Genomic DNA, 18,898 nt, shown 5'->3' on the forward strand with positions numbered 1-18,898 from the left:
GACTCTGGTTCCGATCCTGCAGCGCTCCACTGGAGTCGCGGGTGGAAGACTATCGTTACCTGGAGACACTGTCTGGTGTTGCGCCTGTGCTCTGAGCACATAATCCAGTTATGCAAACCTAGGGATCAGCCCTGCGTCATTGTGAACCTGAAGCCTTTCTGTTTCCCCCTCCGTCCTTGCAGGGTGATGGGAGGAAGAAAGCAGAATAGGCATGGCTCATCCCTTTATATTTCCTTCATTTCAACAAACTCGGCTGTGCTGATAAGGTTCATTAATGTCAATCAAGACAGTGACCAACCCCAACCATATGACGAAAATAACTCTGGATATTCTCATGTCAGATGTGAATAAGGTACCATGAGGCATGCTGCTGGTAACTCCTCCCACTTCTCAGCATAACTCCCGAGAGGGGAAAGAAAGCACCACATCTGGAGATTCCAGCATGGAACCCTGTGCCACTCCTGTCAACATGGCCTCTCCACTGTCCCCCCTTCCGGAGGGGCTCCACATTCCCCCTGTCTGCCCCAGGCCCTCGCCGGACCCTCCCAGAGGCCATCCCCGGCCCTTTAGCTCCATTAACTAACACTGCTGGCATTTCATACAACCGTGCAAAAATGGTGATCTCCCTGGAAACCCCAAGAACAAAGACACAGGGCTCGTTCATCCACCTTTTACACACACAAGGGTTGGAACACTGGAATTCAGCTATGATAATAGTGGAAACTTAGCCAATGGGCCTTGGGTCTAACTGGTGATCATCCTTACTGGCTGTCTGTAATACCGTATGCATGCCTGGTCTTGTGAGAGAGTGTGTGTGAGAGATTGTGTGGGTGTGTTTGAAAGGGTGTGTGTGTGCGTGTGTGTGTGTGAGAGAGAGAGTGTGTGGCTGTGTGTGTGACTGTGAGCGAACGTGTTTGTTGTGCATGTGTGTGTATGTGTGTGCAAACAGTCTGTGTGTAGACACACAGCCAGGAGGAATTCTCCAGGCTCCTCTGCAGGTCACTGGTGCCTGTCTGGTCCAGAGTCTCAGCGCTGCTCTACAGAACAGAGCTCTAAGTACAGGCCTCCTGGGAGGTTGAGCTTCCAGAACCGTCTTGCCAGTTGGCAGCGAATCTGGACCTTCGCTTTAGGGAACTCCTCTTGTTGTCATGTTTGAATCTGATCAAAGTTTATTTATACATGCCTTTTTACAAGCAATGTCACAGAGGGCTTTAGCGATGCCTACAGATCAGCATCTATCACCAACCTCAACCCTGAGAGAAGTCATAGAAAAACAAAGACAAACAAAGAGCAAGAGAATGGAAGAAACGTTGTGAGGAGCAGTTCAGAGGGGGCTCCCCTCCTCCACAGATGGCGGTGATGAGAGGCAGCACACCAGAGGCTGTACACATTATAGGGTTAATAAAGTTTTCTTTAGGGGCCCACTGAGTGAGCGAGCGGCGCTGGGGGGAGCAGCCGAGCGCTGAGTTGTTTCAAGGCACACGGGGGATTATGGGAAATAAAAGAGAGGCCACCAGTGTTATGGTTTTCTTCCTCTCGTCCCTCGACGAGTCTGCAGTGCTGTTCTTCCCACTGGGAACATGCCTCTTTCAATGTCCAGCTTTATGTGACATTTGTAACAAGAACTAGTTACACAGTGTAGCTGAGAGGGAGGGAATTTGACTGCACATTCCAGGTTCAAATACCCCCTCGTACGTTGCTTTGGATAAAGCGTCTACTATATGAACACACAATATTATTATTACTACAGGCACAGGTTTATTGGACGTACGTGTGTATTAAAATTCTTGGTCCTCCTCCTCTCAACTGTTTCCTATCCCCAAGTCTGTATGGATCAAAATCTCGTTAATTTAGCTTAGCTTCGTTCCTCAAGCTAGTCTAACTTATAAATAATAACTTGATGCATAAATAACTTCAAGGAATACTTCATGTTGTCCTAGTTCTGTGGTGGACTGACTAACTCTAAGACATGGGTGGTGTTACCCTCCCACTGGCTTTGGTACAGTCTGGCTTACTCTAAGCCAGCATGGTGTGTGTGTGTGTGCGTGTGCGTGTGTGTGTGTAGTTTAGTAATCAGTCCAGAGAGCTGAAGCTTTTCTGTAATCCTGGAGCAGGGAAAGTAGTGTGAGTGTTTATTTAAGCACCAAGACTCCTGGGAACTCAGAAAGGATGTGTCAAAGCAGGGACTAGCCAAAAACAAGAACAATATGTATAAAGAAAGATTATATTGCAATAACTCTTCATTTCTAGGCCCAGGTGCCAGAGCCAGGGTTTAAAGGCTGTGAACTACATGGCTGTGAATTAAAAGACTGGATAAAGGATCTCTCCTCACCCACGCAGTGTGAAGCCAGAACTGTGGACCATGAGAACCTAATGATAACATCAACGTTCTTCCAGGAGAACCTTCTGATTACATCAATGTTCTTCCAGGATATTGACGCATCAGCGTTCTGCATACATGCACGGCTTTTCCATTCCCACACTGCAACGACGTGCCAAGACATTACAGCTCTCCAGCAGACATGAGTGGAGGGCTAAAACAACCAAGAACATGCTAGATGAATGTTCTCACGGCTTACACTTGTACATTACAATTGTAATGGGTTCATTTAGCCCATAGTCCTCTCCAAAACGACAGTGGACGATCTGAACCTGCAACCTCAAGATCTGCAGTGAAGTGCTCTTCCACAGGGGTACCACTCAAACGGCAAAAACGACCCATTCTGTTGACCCAGCACTGAGCAGACTCCATCAGCTAACCTACTCAGTGCGTTTGGCCCCGAGTCCTCTCCTACCACCCCTGTCTCCTCTCCTACCACCCTATCTCCTCAGGCGGTCCAGTTTCAGAGGCCAGATGAGTCATCGTCCCACTGTGAGCCCGGTGTAGACAGCATTTGGCTGACTGGCCTGGGAGGGAGAGAGGGAGGCAGAGAAAGAGAGAGGGAGCGAGGAAGAGAAAGAGAGAGGGAGGGAGGCAGAGAGGGGCCAGAGAGGCAGAGAGAGAGGGAGGGAGGCAGAGAGGGGCCAGAGAGGCAGAGAGAGAGGGAGGGAGGCAGAGAGGGGCCAGAGAGGCAGAGAGAGAGGGAGGGAGGCAGAGAGAGCCAGAGAGAGAGAGGGAGGCAGAAAGGGCCAGAGGCAGAGAGAGAGGCTGTGACTAACTCGGTTGCCCGGCAGTTGTTGTGAATCTGTTACTCAGCCTGGCTCAGCTTGGTGTTGGAGTCCATTAGCCAGACAGTAACAGTGTCCTGTGAATACTATCTGGTGTCTTAGCCTCAGACCATTACCACACCACAGGGAAGCTGCACTGCTTGGAATGGAGAGGCCCATTAATACAGTAGCTTAGCTAGGACAGGTTAGGTGAGGTAGAGGTGAGGTAACGTAGGACAGGTGAGGTGCTAGAGGTTAGGTGAGGTAGGTTAGGTCGGGTAGAAGAAAGTTGCACACGTGCTTACGATCCACATATGGACAAAGAGAGTGAAAATGCATGTTTATTGAAGCAATAAAGAATACATACAGTATATGTTGGATTTGCTCTTTAGAGTAAAACCACTTTGATTAGAACGCTTTCATCAATATTCTCTCAGTCCATATATACACAGTGGTACCAACATCTGTAATAAAATCAGTCCAGACAGAGCGTGTGCAGCCTGTCTGCAGCAGGCAGTAAGGGGATTCAGGTCTGACCACCCTGGACAGCCTCGTTCTATCCATTAGTTTAGCGCATGACTTAAGAATAAATACAGGAGAACAGCCCATTATAAAGTGTTGTAATTCAGATATCCACCTTGTTGCAAGTTAATTATGTGTACTTTGACGAAAGTAAAATACACACAAAAAAGCTAAATATTAAATAAAATAAAAAATATTAAACCAGAAAAAGAAAGCATTTTGTAAGTGTATATTGAGACTTGCATGTAATCAGGAAACAAGCACACCAAAAAAATGCCTAGACACTTTTGGTAAAGGTGGTCTAAATGTTAAACTGGTCTGGTTTCAAAGCCCTCCGTCGAAATTCCACCTAACAGTCAACGTAAAAAGTGAGATGCAAACGACTGCTTTTAAGTGCAATCTTAAAAGTCACACAAGGCATTTAAGAAGAGATGCTGTTTCCAGTTGGTAGCACACAGAGCTGTCTCTGGGATGGCACAAGTGAGGGAGACGTGAGAGAGAGCGAGCAGGGGGAGAGAGACCACAGCACTGAGTCAGCAGGCTAGAACAGCCCTCTCACACAGGCCTGAGAACGTCAGGAGACGTGCTTCTCCTCAGGTGCAGAGAGCTGTCCGACATCTCTCTCCAGAGCAGACTGTATCCTCTACCAGCAGCGGAACATGCTTGAATGTCAAATGTCTCTCCCTGGCACATCACACTCCATCAGATACACCCCCGACATTCCAACTGCTCCGTCAAGCACACATATTAACACACACACACAAGCATGCACGCACACACACACATCCAGAGAACCAGCCAGAGAGATACAGTACTCCTGTCTTTAGACAGCTTCAGAGCTACAGATGACCAAAGATCTGGAACTCCATACAGTATGTTCCAAAGTTCTAGAATTCCTTTACTTTCATACATTCTAGCACTCCTTGACTTCCCAACATTCTAGAACTCCTTGACTTTCCAAATCTCTAGAACTCCTTCACTTTCCAACATTCTCTTGGCATCTTGCAGAGTGCCTGTAGCAGGAGTCCACAGGGGGGCGCATGTGTTAGCAGACGGAGGCGGGATCATCTCCCAGGGGGCCGTGCGGGAGGTGGAGGGGCATCACTGCTCGGTGGGGCAGACCGCTCGGTCCTTGCAGCAGAAGTAGTGGACCACCACGCCGTTGGGATAGCGGGCGAAGGCGCTAGGCAGCAGAGAGAGAGAGGCAAATACATCTCCTTTTACTGCTGACAAAGTGAACTTAGATCAACATGGCCCTGGTCCTGGAGAGCTCTCAGTAGGTCCAGGAGCAGGGTGGGACGCATGCTGAATGAAGGCTGGGATAAGGCTGGGATGAGGGTGTAGCAGGGTGGGATGAGGGCTAGATAAAGGTTGGGACAAGGGTGGGAAGAGAGCCGGATGAAAGCTGGGATAAGGGTGGGATGAGGGCTGGGTGAGGGTGGGATGAGGGCTGGGTGAGGGAAGGAAGAGGGTGTAGCAGGGTGGGATGAGGGCTAGATGAAGGCTGAGATAAGGGTGGGAGGAGAGCTGGATGAAAGCTGGGATAAAGGTGGGATGAGAGCTGGAAAAAGGCTGGGATAAGGGAAGGAAGAGGGTGTAGCAGGGTGGGATGAGGGTGTAGCAGGGTGGGATGAGGGCAGGATGAGGGTGCAGCAGGGTGGGATGAGGGCAGGATGAGGGTGTAGCAGGGTGGGATGAGGGCAGGATGAGGGTGTAGCAGGGTGGGATGAGGGCAGGATGAGGGTGCAGCAGGGTGGGATGAGGGCAGGATGGGGGTGTAGCAGGGTGGGATGAGGGCAGGATGAGGGTTACCTGTTGCCTATCTTCTTCTTGCAGACGCGGCAGGTCTTCTCCTCCGTGATGACACACTTGACCTGCTGGTGGTATATCCGCTCCTCCTGGACCTACATACACACCTCACGTTTACCGGCCATGGCTAACACTGGGGACGCTGGGACCTAGTTGATATATTCATACAGCCCCCGTCCCCCCAATCCTTTTTCTAGTGAGGACCATAAGCGTGGGTGCGGGGTCTCTGTGTGTGTGTGTAGGGGGTCTCACCCGGAGGAACTCAGCCTGCAGGAGGCTTTTCAGGACCTGGTTGAAGCGCTTCCTCTGGGCCGTGTCCTCCAGCACACTCTCCAGGAACACGCCGATCTCGCGGATCTGAGTGTTGGCTGGCAGCAGGTTGATCGCCTAGGAGACAGACGCGCCACAGGTGTCATGGCGACGCTCCTCGCTATCCCTTCCTCCCTCAGTGGCCCACTCCAGAGTTCAAACTCTGAGTCGTGCTGACTCAGTCACCCACCTCTCAATAACACTTCTTTAGCCAGCTAGGTTAGCCATTGGAAAGCTTGCTTCAATGGGTGGGAGGTGTTTGAGGAGTGAGTTTAACCAGTTGCAGTATTCAGACCTTACCTTCCCCCAGCGACGGCCCCTAGCGTGAGTATTGTAGTCAGGTTATGTTACTTTCCTGGAGGACACTAGCTCTGTTACTGTCCTGGAGGACACTAGGTCTGTTACTCTAGTGGAGGACACTAGCTCTGTTACTGTCCTGGAGGACACTAGGTCTGTTACTCTAGTGGAGGACACTAGGTCTGTTACTCTCCTGGAGGACACTAGGTCTGTTACTCTACTGGAGGTCACTAGCTCTGTTACTGTCCTAGAGGACACTAGGTCTGTTACTCTAGTGGAGGACACTAGGTCTGTTACTCTCCTGGAGGACACTAGGTCTGTTACTCTACTGGAGGACACTAGGTTTGTCACTCTACTGGAGGACACTAGGTCTGTTACTGTCCTGGAGGACACTAGGTCTGTTACTGTCCTGGAGGACACTAGGTCTGTTACTGTCCTGGAGGACACTAGGTCTGTTACTCTCCTGGAGGACACTAGGTCTGTTACTCTACTGGAGGACACTAAGTCTGTTACTATGGGGTAGGAAAGGGGAAGACTGGGTTCTATGTTATCAGGATGGATTACATAGAGGAAACATGATCCCTGTCCTGTCTCTGGGGAGAGGAGAGGGGGAAGGGGGGAGGAACAAGGGGGAGGGGTAGATGGAGAGAGAGAGACAGAGAGAGACAGAGAGAGAGAGACAGAGAGAGACAGAGACAGAGAGAAAGACAAAGAGAGAGAGAGAGAGAGAGAGAGAGGAAGAGGGATTAGAGAGAGAGAGAGATGCGAGAGAGGGGTGAGATGGGTGAGAGACAGAGATGTCAGCATGTCCGCAGATGACCGAACAGCACACAGAGCACGGCAGAGCACATTGTTTCTCCTCGCAGGCTCCCGTCTAAAAGCATCCCCAGAGTCTCAGGTCCTCCCTCTCCCTCCGTCTGTGTGCCGCCCACTGTTTCCCCCTCTTCACGCCTGCATGTGTCACCCCCTCTCCCCCCGGCCTGTTGGCATGGCAGGCTGGGAGCTCGGCCAGGAGACATGAAAGAACAGCCACATAAAGGCCAATGAAGGAGCGCCGAGCAGGAGAGAGGAGCGGAGCAGGGGAGCAGAATAGAGGAGGATAAAAGAGGAGGATAAAAGAAGGGAATGAGGGCAGAGCAGAGAGGGAGAGAGCAAGGCGAGAGGAGCAGGAAAGAGGAGAACAAAGGAGAGAGAAGAGAGGAGAGCAGATGAACCCCCAGAACCTCCTGACCTCCGAACCTCCTGACCTCCGAACTTCCTGACCTCCGGACATCAAACCAGATGACCTCTAACCCACGTCCCCGGTGACTCCCAAACACAATACCTATCCCTGAATCCTTGTGAAACCACACTGTACATTTCACCAGCAGGAACACTGACTAAAGGTCTCAGATAACATAGAAGCACAGTTACCAGTGGAGGGATGCTGGGTTTGTCAGGATAAGATATGAAGCTAAAGTAAACAGCTGAGATATACAGTAGAACAAGGCAGAACTCCACAGCACCCAGTCACAAAAACATGTTTATGGTACAACATTTCATAGAGATTAAAGCATTTCATGCCAACAAACAATAAAACAAATCATAATAAACAAATACTTTGAATACTAATGACAATGTTTCATTAAGCAGATGCCAAAGCAAGGTACAAAGGGGATTTGAACCTAGGACCTCTTGATCTGCAGTCCATTTCTCTACCACTGAGTTACAGCCATCCACCGAGTACATCTAAAAACATCAGACAGAGTCGGAATAATAAAACGTAACCAGAGACAGAAATATAAAGTGATAAGAGCATTTGACTTCAGATCAAGAAGTCCTAGGTTCGAATCCCCCGTCTGTACGTCGCTACGGATGAAAGCACCTGCTAAACGCCCCCCCTAGTGGCTGTTCAGGCCTCACCTTGGTGGTGTTGAGCTTGCTGTGGTGCAGCTCCAGCACCTGCAGGGCGGCCTGGAGGTTGGGCTGGGGCTCGCTCTTCTCTATCTGGATGGGCCCCAGGCAGTGCACGTCAGGGGGGGACAGGTACATGCGCAGCAGAGACAGGTACACCTGGGGGGGGGGGGGGCAGCTGGGGTTAGCACACATGCATGTAGGTGTGTTTGGGAGGGGGGGGGGTACCTGGAGGGGGCCATGAAGGGTGAGGTTTGACATCTGAGTTCAATTGTGAAGACCTGTGTGACAGGTGTGTGAATAGTTTGATTGGATTAGACGTGAGGGAGTGTTTCGAGAGAGAAAGGGGTGTTGTGAGAGAAAGGAGGTGTTGTGAGAGAGAAAGGGGTGTTGTGAGAGAAAGGAGGTGTTGTGAGAGAGAAAGGGGTGTTGTGAGAGAGAGGTGTTGTGGACTCACGTCTCTGTTCCCGTCGGTCAGCTTGTCATAGTGGCCGTGACAGTACCTGAGGAGAGAACAGCAGGACCTGTTACAACAAGAGCATCTCTTCAATCAACAGCGGTCAGCTAGTTGGGGGCAGAGGGGGGGGATGGGAGCAACTGTGTTTGTAGGTGTTTGTCAGTGAGTGTGGTTTGTATAGGTGTACTGCGTGTGGTGTGTGTAGGTGTGGTGTGCATGGTGTGTGCCGGATGTGTGTAGTGTGTGTGCGCGCGCACTCACTCCTCCGCCATATGTGTGTCCTTCAGTATGTGGACGTAGATGAAGAGAGCCTGTTCGTGTTTCCCCATCCTGCCTAGCAACAAGGCCCTCTCCTCCAGCAGACCTGGAGACACAGCAGGGTCACAGTCAGGAGGGGACCGCCACAACACAGCCACAACACAGCCACAACACAGCCACAACACAGCCACAACACAGCCACAACACAGCCACAACACAGCCACAACACAGCCACAACCATCCGGTCCTGCCGTCCAACCCAGCCAATCCTCACCATCGAAGGGGAAGTCACTGATGAGCTTGGCCGGCTCGTAGAAGGTGGACACCTCCAAAAAACACAGCAGCTTGTTCCGGAACTCCCCCAGCTCGCCCTCCTCCTTCCCAGCAGCCACTGGGGGCACTCCTAACAGACAGAAGAGCGTGAGGGTGAGAGGAGGAGAGGACCTTCAGGTCAGCAGGGCAGACGAGACGTCAGGCAGCAGGCCCACACAGAGGAAGGCCTTCGACGCCAGTCGAGGAGCACAGCGGTCACCCTTCACACGGCCCTGAGAGATGCCTAGGGGGGGCCCTTATAGGCCCCCCGAGAACTAGGATCACTAGGAAGAGACATTGATTGATTACCCACCGTAGTCAATTGTTAAAGTAAATCCCTCCTGGACACCCATAGAAAGGTAGATACTTCCCTGGCTGCTGCTAGCTCTATCAGGAGGACAATAACGTTTTTGGGAATTAAAGGTTGCCGCTATGTGTCTGCCATGTTGGAGGGGTGAGCAATTGCACGTAATACTGGTTACTTATTGGAATACAATTCAGTTTACTGGTTACCAGTATCATGTTCAATTTCTTACACGTATAAGAAACCAACTTTCATGAAAATTGGTTCAGAATTAAGAAAGTGATAGTAGATTTCCTGGAGAAGTATGCATTGCTCATGACAAACTGTACATGTTTCCTCGTGGATTTGAACTGCTCCAAAATGGCCGACACGCAGACACACGTCAAATCGCGGTCTCTCCCTTTCTATATCCACGATGGGCGCCAACATGGAGCCGGCTTTGGCTACCGGCATGAACTGCGGAATTTCACGAGCTACCGTTAGCGGTTAGCTCCTCTAAGGTTCTGTCCGCATGCGGGCTGTGTGGACGTGGGCGGGGCCCCGGGGACCTACCCTCAGGCAGGGAGTTGAGGTATTGCTTCATGAGGCCCTGCACCCTCTCCAGGTACAGCTGGACCAGCACGTTGTGGAAGTGGGGCCCCTTCTCCTGCCACTCGTGCAGGATGTGCTCCAGGTAGGGGATGGCCAGCTCCTGGAAGCCCTCCCTCAGGAAGCCCAGCACCCGGTCCCTGGGGAGCGTCTCCACCTCCGGCAGGTCCTCCGTGAACATCTGACCGCCAGAGAAGAACACAGCTCTGAGTCGGGGGACGGGGGGGGCTATACATGAGCTATAGTGGTAGGTTTAGCTTAGTGGTTGGAGCATTTGACTGCAGATGAAGACATTGCAGGTTCAAATCCTCGATCGGCACGTGTGTCCATCCATCTGCATGTGCAGCCACGCCTCCCCGGTCAGACTCTCACCTTCAGGCCGTCCTCGGGGCAGATCTTCAGCACCCAGGGGGAGAACTCAAAGATGATGCCCAGGTTCTCCATCCCTGCAGGGGAGCAGGGGGCAGATTAGAGTTAGGGGAGTACAGTGTAGATTACTGCAGTATCAAAGTAGATTACAGCAGTTTAGTGTAAACTACAGCAGTTTCGAGAATATTACAGCTGCAGCCAATAGTATAGATTACAGGAGTACAGAGAAGATTAAACCAGTAGTAGTGTAGATTACAGTAGTTGTGGAGATTACAGCAGTCTAGTGTTGAATACAGCAGAGCGTTTACCTAGTCTCTGGAGGTACTGCACTGTCCTCTCATGACCCTTCAGGGGAGAGTTGGCCTTGGTGGACTGGTCTAGTAACACCTGGAGGGCTGAGGAGAGGGGGGAGGGAGGGGTGGGCACATGAGGAAACAAGGACAGGGCATATTCCGGAATGATGGAACACTGGTGTGTCATACTTGGAGTGTAATACAGCACTCCGTTTGCTCGGTTCAACTGAACGTGGACCTGGCAGACATACGCCAGGGTGTTTGCCCAAACCAGAACAGCTGGTCTGAGAAGCAGTAGGCAGAGAGATAACAGAACAGACATAGAGGGAGGGGGAGAGAGCTAGGGTGGGGGGGGGGGGGCAGAGGGAGGGGAAGAGCGAGGAGAGAGAGAGATCTGACAGAGAAAAGGAGAGAGGGAGGGAGAGAGATATTTGAGAGAAAGAGAGAGGTAGGGATAGCGCTGGGAAAGGGGGAGAGAGGGGGTGAGGGAGAGAGCTCTGAGCGAGAGGGACAGAGACATATGAGAATGCGCGAGAAAGAGGGGAGGAGAGAGTGAGAGGGAGGGGGACAACAGCAGGATTACGGAACATTACGTCACCCAAGGAGCTTGTGGAGGACTGATTAAAAACACACGCACCCACAATGCACCACCACATAACAATCCAAAGGACATGAAGGCAGCTATGATCTCAGAGGACAACACGGGTGGCCGTCAGACGGATGCTCCTCTCCAGAACCAGAGGAACTCTTCTCCAGAACCAGAGGAACTCCTCTCCAGAACCAGAGGAACTCCTCTCCTAGCCTGCATGCTTCCACAAGATCCCCTCCCAGCATGGAGCTCTGATGGGTGCAGCTCAGCAGTAGAACATTCGACTGCAGATCAAGAGGGCCCAGGTCCGCTCTCCCCGCCACACCCACCCACCCCCAGCCATACCCACCCCCAGCCACACCCACCCACCCACCCCCCAACCCCGCCCCCGCCACACCCGCCCACCGCCCGCCACACCCGCCCACCCCCAGCCATACCCACCCACCCCCCGCCACGCCCCCCCACCCCCCTCCATACATTTCTTGAGATAAAAGCGTCTGCTAAATGAACACATCAACTCAAACATCTCCTCCGGCCGTCACGGCCAAGACAACACAGCTGGCCTACATCAGCGTAAGAGCTGCATATCCAGCATACATAAAGACCCTCCATGTGTGGATCAGCTCTACTGCCGGGGCAGTCAGCTTCAAACTCTCCCTGGAGGAGGAGGACGAGGGAGGGGATCCCTCGCCGTAACGCTCCCCCCCCCCCCCCCCCCGAGGTTTCTTCCATGGAGGATCGGTGCGACGGCTCGCTAAACCCCCCCAAACCCCAGATGAGTTCTGAGGGCGGGTGGCGCTGCGTACCTTTCTGGTGCAGGCCCTTCTTCTCGTACAGGATGATGAGCTCGCTGTACTTGTGGGCCTTCTTCAGCACGTACTCGCTCTCCTCGATGTGGCAGTGGTTGTTCTCCAGGCGCAGCAGCGGCGACACCAGCGCCACGTTGGTCTGGAGGGGGGGGGGACACACCGGCTCCATCATCTTCATCACCATCACCCTCGCCATCATCATCATCCCCATCATCATCATCCCCATCATCATCATCCCCGTTGACCCCCCCCCCCCCCCATTATCATCATCACCCTCGTCCTTATCATAATCGTCACCATCATTTTCATCAACTTAATCATCAGTAGGGAGGTGTTCCATGCAGGGTTAGGATCAGACTGGGTTAGAGAGGTGTTCCATGCAGGGTTAGGGTCAGACTAGATTAGGGTTAGAGAGGTGTTCCATGCAGGGTTAGGGTCAAACTGGATTAGAGAGGTGTTCCATGCAGGGTTAGGGTCAGACTGGATTAGAGAGGTGTTCCATGCAGGGTTAGGGTCAGACTGGATTAGAGAGGTGTTCCATGCAGGGTTAGGGTCAGACAGGGTTAGAGAGGTGTTCCATGCAGGGTTAGGGTCAGACAGGGTTAGAGAGGTGTTCCATGCAGGGTTAGGGTCAGACTGGATTAGAGAGGTGTTCCATGCAGGGTTAGGGTCAGACTGGCTTAGAGAGGTGTTCCATGCAGGGTTAGGGTCAGACTGGGTCAGGGTTAGAGAGGTGTTCCATGCAGGGTTAGGGTCAGACAGGGTTAGAGAGGTGTTCCATGCAGGGTTAGGGTCAGACAGGGTTAGAGAGGTGTTCCATGCAGGGTTAGGGTCAGACAGGGTTAAGGTTAGAGAGGTGTTCCATGCAGGGTTAGGGTCAGACTGGATTAGAGAGGTGTTCCATGCAGGGTTAGGGTCAGACTGGGTTAGAGAGGTGTTCCATGCAGGGTTAGGGTCAGACTGGATTAGAGAGGTGTTCCATGCAGGGTTAGGGTCAGACTGGATTAGAGAGGTGTTCCATGCAGGGTTAGGGTCAGACTGGATTAGAGAGGTGTTCCATGCAGGGTTAGGGTCAGACTGGATTAGAGAGGTGTTCCATGCAGGGTTAGGGTCAGACAGGGTTAGAGAGGTGTTCCATGCAGGGTTAGGGTCAGACAGGGTTAGAGAGGTGTTCCATGCAGGGTTAGGGTCAGACAGGGTTAGAGAGGTGTTCCATGCAGGGTTAGGGTCAGACAGGGTTAGAGAGGTGTTCCATGCAGGGTTAGGGTCAGACTGGGTTAGAGAGGTGTTCCATGCAGGGTTAGGGTCAGACTGGGTTAGAGAGGTGTTCCATGCAGGGTTAGGGTCAGACTGGGTTAGAGAGGTGTTCCATGCAGGGTTAGGGTCAGACAGGGCAGCTAGGCGGTCTTACATGCAGGTAGCACTTCAGCAGGGTGGTGTCTATGATCTGCAGCAGCTTCTTCCTGCTCTTGATGGTGGGGGTTCCCTCCATGAGGGGGGAGGGGGTGGAGGGGTCTGAGTCGTTCAGCTGCTTCACCAGGTGGCTGCGTTTCTGCAAACACACAGACAGTTCCATCAGCAGAACTTCTCGCAGGGGGTCAGTCCAACATGAACTGAGACATTCATGGATATGCTCTCGCTCACTCTCGCTCACTCTCGCTCACTCTCGCTCACTCTCGCTCTCTCTCGCTCACTCTCGCTCACTCTCGCTCTCTCTCGCTCTCTCTCGCTCACTCTCGCTCACTCTCGCTCACTCTCACCAACCTGGGTGAGGTAGTCTATGAGAGCCAGGTGTGCCTTCTCCAGCTCTGCTCCAGACAGGGTGGGTAAAGGGTTGGGGTAGTGCAGCTGCTTCCGGTAGTCAGAGGGGAGCAGATCTGGGTACAGCCCAATCACATGGGTCGGGTCTGGGAACCAGGAACACTCGGCATTAATACCACCATTAGCCATCTCGGGGTCTATAGACCCCATTACAATCAAGTCTATAAAAGGCCATTATAATCAAGGTTTTAGAACACCATGAAACCAAAAGTGAGATTGAAGGTATATTAGAACCATTACAATCAGCTTTTATGAAGGTCATGAGAATAATTACAATCAAGTTCTTAACTCACACAGAACAAAAAGCTACTTCACCTGTGCCAAGCTTGGCAAACACCTGCATGGAGTCATCAAACCTCCTCTGGCAGAACAGGTTGAAGGCATACAGGTTCTGGATGTGGTGGATCTGCTGGCGCTTGTCTCCATCCGAGTCGTCCTTCATCTTCTGGGAGACACACACACTGGGTTAGACCACGACGACAACACCTCCAGTCTGGTTCCACTCTCCACAGCCTTCTGGCATGGAAAGCCCACTACAAAGCTGTTTCCTCCTGCTAGGAAAGGCCCGGAGGAGGCTGGACGGAGCAGAAATGTGGAGGTACCGTGTCCTTTCTGCCCAGATCAAGCTTGAAGATTAAATATAAAAAGGTTCGGCTTTCTGAGATAGACCACAACTGTGTCTGGTTAAAATGCAGACAGTTCCTTGGCACAAACCACTGAAATACTGATTAAACTGGATTAAATATTTTCTTATTAGATCCATGATTTTCTGCTTTACTCCATCTGCAGTTTGTCTATGTCGCTTTGGACAAGAGTGTGTCCAAAGGCAATAAAATGTAAATAATCCAGTTATTTAGCCCAGTGATGTAACAATTTATCGTGTTAGTTACTGTGTTCGGGGGCCGTGTAGGGCTGTGTGTGGTGCTGTGTTTGGTGCTGTGTTTGGTGCTGTGTATGGCTGTGTTTGGTGCTGTGTTTGGTGTCGTGTTTGGGGCTGTGTTTGGTGGTGTGTAGGGCTGTGTTTGGGCTAGTTATCTCACCGCCAGCTGTAGCGCCAGCTCAAACTGCTTGTCCTGCAGCAGCTGTCTGATCTGGCTGGCGATGGACACGGGCACCAGTCGCCACACAAAGTGGTTGCTGGCAACATACACAATGTTGGGCCTGGGAATAGCAGGGGAGAGGAGAGAGAGAAGAATGTTTGTTGTGATAAAATGAAGCATAAAAGCATAAAGGCCATTATATTAAAACGGCAGGTTTCGAAATAGCCAATGGTTATCCCAGCATAACCTAGTAGTTGTTGTGGCATTTTCCCTGCTACCTCACTGCTTCAGCAGGGTAACAAATACAGTCAGGTTTTACTTTTGAGAGTACTTTTACTTACTAGATATGATTGTTGCATCATTTGATTGGTTGGTATTGTTTTATTGGTTAGGTTCTAATCACGTCTGCAGTGATCAGACATGTTAAAGGCTGAATGGTGGTCGCCAGCCTTCGTTAGCCAATCAGAGCAGAGCCACAAGGAGGGGTGTCTCACCCAGCGGAGGTGATGAAGCGAGGTCTCTGGAGCTCCACACTCTGGACCAGCAAGCGAGGCTCGAAGGTCCGGATCTCCACGTAGCGGGGCAGGACAGCGATGATGTAGGGGGGCTGGTGCTCTGGGGTCGGGAAGGAGAGAGAGGGGGCTTAGACATCCAGGCTTCTGGGGCAGGAAATCCAGCTGGAGCCAGCTATCTAGACAGGCCTTGGAGGAGGCCCTGGGCTGGCTGGCTGCTCCACCCGGCTGCCATGACAGCAGGGACGTGGATGACAGGAGAGGAGGGTTTGAGGCTGGCTGCACCTCATCCTGCCCTGACTCCAGCCAAAGCCACAACCTATGTCGGCGTTTATCACAAAGAGGAAATTGGAAACCTTTTTGAAACCTGAAGGCTTTAAGGCTTCATTTCCCCTTCCATGCAGTCATTTCTGCATTCCAATGTGAATGAAAGGGGCCTATAAGAAGAAAGGGGGCCTAACTTTGCATTTTCTTTGTCACCAAAGGTAATTGGAAAACTGGGCATGTTTTCGTGGTCTCTGGGGTCTTGGTTGTGAGGTGAAAGAGACTGTTTCAATCTCATCCAGCCTGCACACAGCCCACTCTGCCTGCGGAAAATATTGACATTACACCTAACATGTGTGTGTGTGTGTGTGTGTAAAGGGGAGGTAAAGTTCCTGTGTTTACCACAGTGCCTGTATGTGGAAAAAGGGCATTACTCATAAAACCAGCACCTTGCGTTACTCACAGCAAAAAACTGCATGACAACATTCCCCAAGATCCCAGTCACACCTGGCAATGCATTATGGGAGGAACCTAGACTGACGTAATCATTTCCCCGGTCTTTACCCATGGCAATGGGGATGTCTGTCCAGTTGAGGGCGCACTTCTGGGTGCAGACCCCATCCTCGTTCAGCACCACCGTGAGGTCATCCTGGCCCACCGCCACCTTCCCATCAGCCAGTGGGGCGACCAGAGCCTCCAGCTGCTTGCCGGTGGGGAAGAGCTCCTTGATGGAGCCTCGCCCGTCCATCTGACAACACGGGACACGGACGATCATGCACTGTAGTCAGTTAGCAGACACTCGTTATTACAGTGTAGTCCTGGGCTCACATACAGTGTAGTATGCGTAAACTGAACACTACTGATCATGGAATCCGTCCATAGAATGAACATTCTGTGAACATACTGGGCGAGTGTGGATGAGTGTAGACGGATGAAAAGATGAATGTGGATGAGTAGATAAGTGTGGATGAGTGTACATGAGTGTGGATGAGTAGATAAGTGTGGATGAGTGTACATGAGTGTGGACGAGTGTACATGAGTGTGGACAAGAGTAGATGAGTTTGGATGAGAGTGGATGAGTAGAGGATGAAGGTCCTCCTCACCCGTATGAGGTAGTAGTCCCTCTTGAAGCCCACACAGATAGAGCTCTCGCACCACGCCATGGACTTGGGGATGTCTGGGGCGGCAAAATCCCCCTGAGATCCAGGCAAAGAAAACACTGTTACAAATACTATACTTTATCCTCGTCTTCTTTGCTTTAGTCCACTCTGCCCTCGTCCATGTGTCCTTGACCGACTGCCCCTGCCCCTGCCCCTGCCCCTGCCCCTGCCCCAGCCCCTGCCCACTCTCTCACCTGCAGCTCATAGAACTCCCTATCCTTCCAGTAGTACAGCTGCAGCTTCTTCTTCACTGCTACACACATCCTCAGTTTGGCCTCGCCTGAGCTGGACTGCTGCAAACCACACGAGAACAGATAAATTACGGATACACGGTAGAGATATAGGACAGAGCTAGAGGACAGAGCTAGAGGACAGAGCTAGAGGACAGAGATAGAGGACAGAGCTAGAGGACAGAGCTAGAGGACAGAGCTAGAGGACAGACATAGAGGTTAGACATAGAGGTTAGAGATAGAGGTTATGGATAGAGGGGCAGAGATAGGTAAGGTCTTAGCCTATGTGGTACGCACACATAACCGGTGAGCCGCGGCGACAAAAGGACTAGGGTTTACCTGCAGGTCACAGGCAAACAGAGTCGCTCCCCTGGCCTTGGACACCACAGTGATCTGCTGGAAGGTCAGGAGGTCATGGACGTGGATGTTGTTCTCTGGGGAGGAGAGGAGCAACGCTCGGCACATGAAAACACGGCGGGGAGGCGGGGGATGTACTGCGTGCTAAACACAGAGAACGAACTGAACTGTCCCAACTGAGCGAGGGAGTGTAGAGTGTACCTAGGAGGCTGACGAGGATCTTGTACTGTGACACCACAAAAAGCTGCAGAGGAGGAGAGCGGGATGTGGTTGAGAGCGTACAGATGAAGATAATGTCATGTTACACACGCACACACACGCGCCACGGCTATTTCTTCTAAACCACTAACGCGTCACACTGCGTTCTCAAACAACCCAGGTACTCGTTCAACATCGTACCTGCTGGATCTTCTTGGAGAAGTTCTTATTGGACTTCTCAAGCGTCACCTCGAACCTGTTTGTGCCTATTGGTGAAGAGAATTCAATGATATGTCAATAAGACATGCTGTGTACATGCAAGGTGAGTGGATGAGTTTGGTATGAGGAAATGAAGAAATGCTCTACTCTTCCATGAGCAGGAAGGGGAGTGGTGGAGACATCAAGTCATTTACAGACAGCAGCACTGAGTCACCTGCATCCTTTTTTATTCTGTAGAGTAGGAGGTGTCCTGGTTTTGTCCCCACAAGGAGCCAGTCCTCTGTCCAACAGAGAACAGAAATCGGAGACAGCGTGTCTTAGTACAAACACAACAACTCGAGAGGTGGCATGTTGGAATTCATGTCTGGCCCAAGCAATTACTGCAATACCTAACCTGTTTACAGCTGCGACGGTCACCCCTGTAACTAGCTGGGCCTCAGTGCCCCCATTTACATCTTGAATGACCACTTGGTGGGCCTTTCACCCCTTCACAACAATGTCATTGAGATAGAAAATGTTTGGTCGTTTCAACTTACCCCAGGCCGCGAGGCAGTCGATCTGTAGGGGCAGTTTTTCCAGAATAGGTACAGGCTCATAAGCGTCATGCATTTTGGAATATTGCTGATTGATTGCTTATTTTAGTGCAGCTTGATTACAAAAAGAAAAGCGGTTGTCTTCTGACAGGAGGTGGTAGGCACGCCTATGTGAACTCGCCGCCGTTCTTCATTGTTATTCTACACAGTTGACTGTAAATAATACATCATACTTTGTCAAACCAGCTGTTAACAGTTTCCGAAATGTTTATACAGCTAATCTCTGATACACCTTCAGAAGACACCTAGCTTGCGAGCTAGCCACTAACTAGCATCGTACAGTCACTTAGCTAGTTAACGCTAGCTAACGTTAGCTTAAACTAAGAGATCCGACAAACCAACCAGGAATAGTGGACCATTTCTCATCCCATGCTTGGCTGTTCCCAACCAACTGTATTACTCGGGTTTGCAAAGGAAATCAGAAAGGGGTAAAGTAAATCTGAACGCTGGTAGTTTAAATGTCTTTGCTTGTCTCCGATGCAGTGTCTGCTAGCTAGCTTCTCGCTGGTTCCTCAATGTTGTTGATATCTTAGCTGACTCCGGGAGGT

General features: G+C 51.3%; 1 protein-coding gene across 4 annotated transcripts; it reads right to left on the reverse strand.

Annotated features, from left to right (window-relative positions):
* Positions 1-3,470: 3,470 nt before the first annotated feature.
* vps39 (VPS39 subunit of HOPS complex) lies at positions 3,471-18,897 on the reverse strand. 4 transcript variants are annotated; one of them, XM_047016403.1, is made up of 24 exons: positions 18,294-18,897; positions 17,972-18,037; positions 17,740-17,804; positions 17,542-17,584; positions 17,323-17,417; positions 16,948-17,043; positions 16,697-16,789; positions 16,101-16,341; positions 15,312-15,432; positions 14,818-14,938; positions 14,093-14,222; positions 13,721-13,863; positions 13,368-13,508; positions 11,954-12,095; positions 10,574-10,660; positions 10,269-10,342; positions 9,861-10,077; positions 8,967-9,095; positions 8,696-8,798; positions 8,435-8,480; positions 7,987-8,136; positions 5,731-5,865; positions 5,482-5,573; positions 3,471-4,852 (listed from the first exon to the last, which is right to left on the reverse strand). In XM_047016403.1, the coding sequence occupies exons 1-24, from the start codon at positions 18,364-18,366 to the stop codon at positions 4,771-4,773; spliced, it is 2,685 nt and encodes an 894-aa protein (XP_046872359.1). In that variant the 5' UTR covers positions 18,367-18,897; the 3' UTR covers positions 3,471-4,770. The 4 variants fall into 4 exon arrangements, with proteins under 4 accessions (XP_046872359.1, XP_046872371.1, XP_046872365.1 ...); XM_047016415.1 differs by having other exon boundaries at positions 16,158-16,341; positions 16,948-17,046; XM_047016409.1 differs by having other exon boundaries at positions 14,093-14,219; positions 16,948-17,046.
* Position 18,898: the final 1 nt, after the last annotated feature.

The sequence above is a fragment of the Hypomesus transpacificus genome, chromosome 3 (assembly GCF_021917145.1).
Source record: "Hypomesus transpacificus isolate Combined female chromosome 3, fHypTra1, whole genome shotgun sequence".
Classification (NCBI taxonomy): domain Eukaryota; kingdom Metazoa; phylum Chordata; class Actinopteri; order Osmeriformes; family Osmeridae; genus Hypomesus; species Hypomesus transpacificus.